At 36.0% G+C, this 5,711-nt stretch overlaps 1 protein-coding gene across 1 annotated transcript; it reads right to left on the bottom strand.

Annotated features, from left to right (window-relative positions):
* Nucleotides 1–365: 365 nt before the first annotated feature.
* On the bottom strand, nucleotides 366–5,446 carry LOC112564088 (acylpyruvase FAHD1, mitochondrial-like). Its single transcript, XM_025238682.1, has 4 exons — nucleotides 5,176–5,446; nucleotides 4,882–4,978; nucleotides 3,094–3,366; nucleotides 366–2,020 (listed from the first exon to the last, which is right to left on the bottom strand). Exons 1-4 carry the CDS (start codon nucleotides 5,238–5,240, stop codon nucleotides 1,811–1,813), a joined length of 645 nt encoding a protein of 214 aa, XP_025094467.1. The 5' UTR covers nucleotides 5,241–5,446; the 3' UTR covers nucleotides 366–1,810.
* Nucleotides 5,447–5,711: the final 265 nt, after the last annotated feature.

Here is a 5,711-nt window from a genome sequence, read left to right as displayed (position 1 = left end):
CAGTCAAAAGAGATTTTTTGCTGCTATTGTAAACTTTTACTTTAAGCAATGCCATTACTTGGGGCTTGGAATTGTAAAACAATTAACATGAGTATCATTTGGGATAAACTGATTACCTTTTGTTATACTGGAAGTATTGGGTGCTCTACTACTTTGTTTTAGGTTGTATTGCAAAAACTTAATCAAATGCAGGTATACTGCAAAAGTAGACGTATACAAATCTAAAGAAAAACAAACATTTATGATTTTAAAAAGAAAAAGCCAAAGTAATCACAGAAATTAAAATCTGATATAAATATGAATAATAATTTGTTAGTGTGGTTTTTTTTGCATGAGCCAACACATATAAAAATCTTAACAGATAATTGATTCTCCTTAGAATACCGAAATTTTATTGCAACTGCCTCAGATATCACTGTTTAAATTTGTATACTGTTTTGCTGGCCTCCTCCACTGCTTTATTTTGGATTAATACACAAAAACTTTCTTTGCAAGTGCAAAACAACAAAAATGGTCTAGCAGTCACTCTAGCTGATGTCCAAGTAAAGAAAATGATTGAACTTTAAAAGTATAACAAGTTTTTAAAAACGGTGAATGCAAAAAGATGAAATATGTATGACTGAGATGTCCATAATGTGGCATAAAATTATCAATATAACATCATGAAGAGAAAAAGTTTCCTAGCTCCAGCTAATTCTATACATGATCTTTCAATTTTTATTATTTTTCTATACAACTATGTGAAATATAGCTGTTCACATTTGCAAAATTGAAAATATAAAGCGATCAATCACTAAATTCTTCAGATTTACCACTATCCCTGAAAATGTAAGAACATCGGTATCAACAATTTATAACCACGAATTTCAAATAATATAGTATGTCGCTATGTAAAGATATTATCTAAAATGCGTTTTTCATCTGTTTACTTTGACACCTTCCAGGCGAAAAAAAAGGTATATCCATGTTCCCCTCCTCCTTACTATAGTTTAATTTTACAATGGAAGATAATTTCACTACTGTAATACAGATATGAGAAACGTCAAGAAATGACCAGCTATATGGCGCACCCCACAGGATGAGAACCACAGATCTAAAATAACAATTTTTTTTTAAAATGACACAGAAAGTATGAATCTCTTATTCTCTATGAATCACTTATGCGAATCACTTTTCTTCACCAGAGACTATAAAAGAGTCACTTCTTGAACAAAAACTTTATGACTCAGAATCTAACACTTTTTATGAGATATGAAATTGAATTCAAAGTCTCTCTCGACTGTGTGTAGTGAAAGCAAGAAAACCATGCGCTCTTTTGTGTCTTTCTCTTTGTTTTACACACATAAAAAAATGTTACTTGAATACAATTGCATCTATGTTTACTCATTTTAAGTACCCCTACAATAGTAAAATAACTTTAAACAAAGTTTTAAAATAAACTGAGTGTTATTGTATGGTGGGCAGCAATCAATATTATATCTTCTAAACTGAGCGCACCGTATAGTACAAGTTAAACTCCAGATACATTTTTTGGTAGAGTATTGTAGTTAACTGATTTTACATAAAATTCTGAGCCAAATTAATGCCAAGGCTGTTAAGCTCCAGGCATACAAAACAGTTTAGTGCTGATCTCCATTCTACCCACCTCCAAAACTTTTCAGATTTTCATTCGTTTGACATTCTTCTGGCATTGGTACACAAAGAAAACATTCAAGTGCTCCCTACCCACATACCTCATGATATTTAATTATTTAACTTCATCTAATTTTGCACTTTTTGTGTTATTTTAAAAAGGATAATTACAACACTGTTACTGGACAACAAACTGGAAAGATATTATATCTGCAAGTCCTGCATGGATTGTATCTCCTGAAACAACAGGTCCTACCCCACTAGGTGTACCCGTAAGGATGACATCACCAGGTTCAAGAGTAAAGTACTGGCTTATGTATGCAATCAATGATGGGATGGTGAAGATCATGTCTTTTGTGTTACCATCTTGTCTTACAGCACCATTTACCTGCAGAAAAAAATGAATCATTAGGAACACAAAAAAGATAGCATGAGGTGAAAAGCATATGAATAAAAATGCTTATTCTTTTTACTTTGCACAGCAAATAATTACTTTCAAGATAATGATATAAAGTACTTCTTAACCAGACATCAAATATGTGAATGACATGTATGTAACTGTTGCAGAAAACTGTCAGGCAGTCAAGGCTGCAACACTAACAAAATGGAACTCTTTTATTAATTAACTGTAGCCAGAGCAAAGACAGACCTGAAGTGAACTACAATTATCTGTTCAAAATAGGTTGTAAAAGAAATAGATGATGTTTGATAATTAAGGATGTACTATGTGAGAATAAAAATTGGAAGCAGTCATCACTCACAGGCAGAAAACAAGGGGTCATTGATAAAGGGATGCTAACAATAGCTGACAGACGAAACCAAGAGAATATTTGTAAGAATTTTGTAAATAGAAAATGTATAAAGCACGAGGCACCTTTATGAAATTATGCAGAAATTTGTAAATGCAGTAGATTTGTCGTCTGTTCTAAACTACTTAATTTGAAGTAGAACAGACAACAAATCTACTGTATAATTGAGACTACCCATACGACTTTTTGTCATCATTACAATTTTATAGGTTGCCTCTGATGTGAATTCAGGGTTAGTGCAGCCTTTTTGATCTGCAATCTCAGCTGACTTGAAACGTAGCATAGATATTGGAGAGATGTGGCTGCATGATACACAGTTAAAATGATAAAGCCAAATTTTTGTTGATTGCAATTGTACATTTCCATGTTCCTGCGAGTGATTGGTTTCTCTTGTAAAATACAGTAATGGTGAAAATGTGTATAGTTAATGCCCTTGAGGTTTGAGACAGTTCAGGTTACTGTTGCTTACTTTATTAAAGTATTAGTTCTCTATCTACCCCTTTAGAAGAATTTGGAAGTTAGGACACTACATGTGTTGAAATTAGCTTGCACACATCAAGTAATACAAAAATTGCCTTCATTAGTAGCCGATTTTGTTTACACAATATTTGAAGCAAGCCTAAAATCTGCTCTATTTGTCGAAAATGCTTACCTTTAACCACAACTGGATATTGTGTGGGTCTGGGATTCTGGCCTTTGGTATAAAGCTGCTGATTGGACATGAGGTGTCGAAGCCTTTTGCTAATGACCATGGTTGCCCCTTCTTCTTTGCTTCATCTTGGAAGTCACGGGCAGTCATGTCAAGAGCAAGAACATAGCCCCCTATATAGTCAAAGGCTGATGATTCACTTATGCCGTTTCCTGCACGTTCAATGACCACTCCTAGTTCTACCTCATGATGCATAGTTGTACAGCCTTTAGGCATCTAGGAAAGCAAATACATCTTCTGCATTAGTTTTCCACTAGTATGCAAGTACAAAAGTTCTGTTGGATACAGGAGAATATTGCATCAATATACTTCCATTTTGTATTCTCTGATGATGGATTTTCTGGGATCTATGAACACATTGTTGGTTTTGTAAACTTGATGTGTATAGTGTATGCTTTAGTCATGTTGTCTCTCAGTGTTCTGCATGCCATGATAAGAATCTTCACGAACTGTAGTCTCTGTTCATATGCAAATTATTCTAACATTCTGGAGGACCTCCATTTTTTTAATTTTATTTTGTTGTGTTTCTATGAGACCACACCATATTGCCAAATTTAATGGGGGATCTTTTAGGGATGAGAACAATATTCTAATTACACCTGGGTCAAGATGTCAAAATTACCTTCCAATGATTTCTAGTACTAAAGTAGCCTTATTCCAGGGGTGCCCAACCTAAGGCCCGCAGACCATATATCTGGCCCGCACATTTTAACCAGACACAGCATAATTTCATTTTTAACATCATGATTCTGGCAAAACCACCATATGTTCCGGCCCATGAGATTTTATGGCATGTCCAGTCCAGATCTTAGGTAAGAAAAGATTATAGGCACCACTGCCTTATTCCTGTGAAATCGTTATGTAATCAGCAAATCTGACCAAAGTCAAAAATTTTTCTGGGACGTTTACTTAAAAAAAAAAAAATCCTGCAGTTTGAAAATATTCATTTTCACACAACCACACACCTGGGAAAGATTTTTTTTTTTTAAATCTCTGACCATAAAGATGATACAAATAGTTTGTCATTCGTTCATGAGCAAAACCGTCACAAAATTGACTTTTTAGTGTAATGTGCTGTAAAAATTGGTTTCTTACAATTTTTTGTTTTAACACATAGCTGAAACCAACAAATCTACAGCACTGACGTCCGTGCCGTGGAATGGCAAGCGACTCCAGAAGTTTGAAGGAAAATAATTTGACAAAAAAGCCGAAGCCCACTATAGCTCATCGCGCAGTTGACAGTTCGCACCTTCAGCAGAGTACCTCTGAGCATGGAAGTGAATACAAGTTCGAGCTCTGAGACAGACACCTCAGACTTCGAAGTCAGTGTCTATACTCTCGCGCCTACTCGATCCTCTTGGCAAACTATATGGCGGTTTGTCAAAGAGATGAAATTCAGCGCGATTCTCAGCAGCGGCTGTCGTAGAAGTTAGAGACCTCGAAAAGTGTGATGGAACTGCTAATGCTTTTGAGTCTTGTTCGATTCCACTTTCGATGGAAGGGACGTGTGGTCTTGCGTTGGGCGATAAATGTGGCGGTGGTGGAGGGCAATTCGACATTGGCAGCAGGTGGGGGCCGGTTACCCCCGTATACGTGTTAAAACATACAATTTTAAGACACCATTTTTTTCCTCATTAGTTAATTTTGTTAAGGTTTTGCACATCTCCACTGTGTACACATGGCACAAATGTTTTGCTGTTGATAATGAAATGACTGGCCCCTGTATCTCACCTTTATTTTTTGCCCCTCTGACAAATACGCAGTCGTTGGCTTCAAGAACAAAATAGGCTTTTCTGGGACTGGGTTCCCCAGCTCTACTGCATGTGCACTAAATAACAAAAATAAACCCACTCTTAGAACACGATAAGAACGAGTTTACGAACACGCTCTGGTAACTGTTCGTCCTAGCATGGATGTGTACAGCAATAAAAGTTCGTGGTCCTACTACAAACCAAGATCTGTACACACACATATTTTAACAATTTCGACGCATATAATCAGGCATGATGTCTCAAATATACAAACCCATAATTTCTTCCGACACAAACAATTTTCTTTCCAACTTCCCGAAACTTTGCAGCAACAGACATGGTCTTAGAGGTACGATCAAAGCGTGGACGTGATCAAAGGTTGTGTGTAGTGGAGTGATCTACCCTGACACTTGTTTTGTCGTCTGCTAAAAGTTATTCCTGGGTGTTGAAACGCCAATTCGTTTGGTATAATCCATTTTAAGTTTAGTATAGTCCTTAAATTGTTACTCCTTGAGGAGCATAGGGCTGTAACAACACCTCGCCAGCAGACCCGGTTTTGGGCAGCTACCTTCAGTTGGGCTTCAACTGTATTTTCGAATGAAGTTAGATTTTTGCCTCCTTTTCCCCACAAGGATGTTTTATTCCATATGTTTTGAGATCGGCATTCAACAGAAATTTCTGTGATGTAGCCAAAATCCACATGCATCGCCCTCATGATAATTTATAATCAATATACCTTATATTTCATCAAAGATAATTTTCACTTTTCGTTGTAAATACCCCATAAAACTCATATTATTATGTTTGTAT

This window comes from Pomacea canaliculata, linkage group LG5 (genome assembly GCF_003073045.1).
Source record: "Pomacea canaliculata isolate SZHN2017 linkage group LG5, ASM307304v1, whole genome shotgun sequence".
NCBI lineage: Eukaryota > Metazoa > Mollusca > Gastropoda > Architaenioglossa > Ampullariidae > Pomacea > Pomacea canaliculata.
The sequence above is the reverse complement of the archived record's forward strand: the minus strand, read 5'-3'. Positions and strand labels throughout refer to the sequence as shown.

Bases quoted from the DNA above. Each gene is read 5' to 3' on its own strand.
- LOC112564088 (XM_025238682.1), bottom strand. From the start codon at position 5,240: ATGTCTGTTGCTGCAAAGTTTCGGGAAGTTGGAAAGAAAATTGTTTGT. The intron at 3,367-4,881 runs GTGAGATACAGG...TTGCTTTCCTAG, and splicing joins CAGAGGGGCAAAAAATAAAG to ATGCCTAAAGGCTGTACAAC. The intron at 2,021-3,093 runs GTAAGCATTTTC...TTTTTTCTGCAG, and splicing joins ATATCCAGTTGTGGTTAAAG to GTAAATGGTGCTGTAAGACA.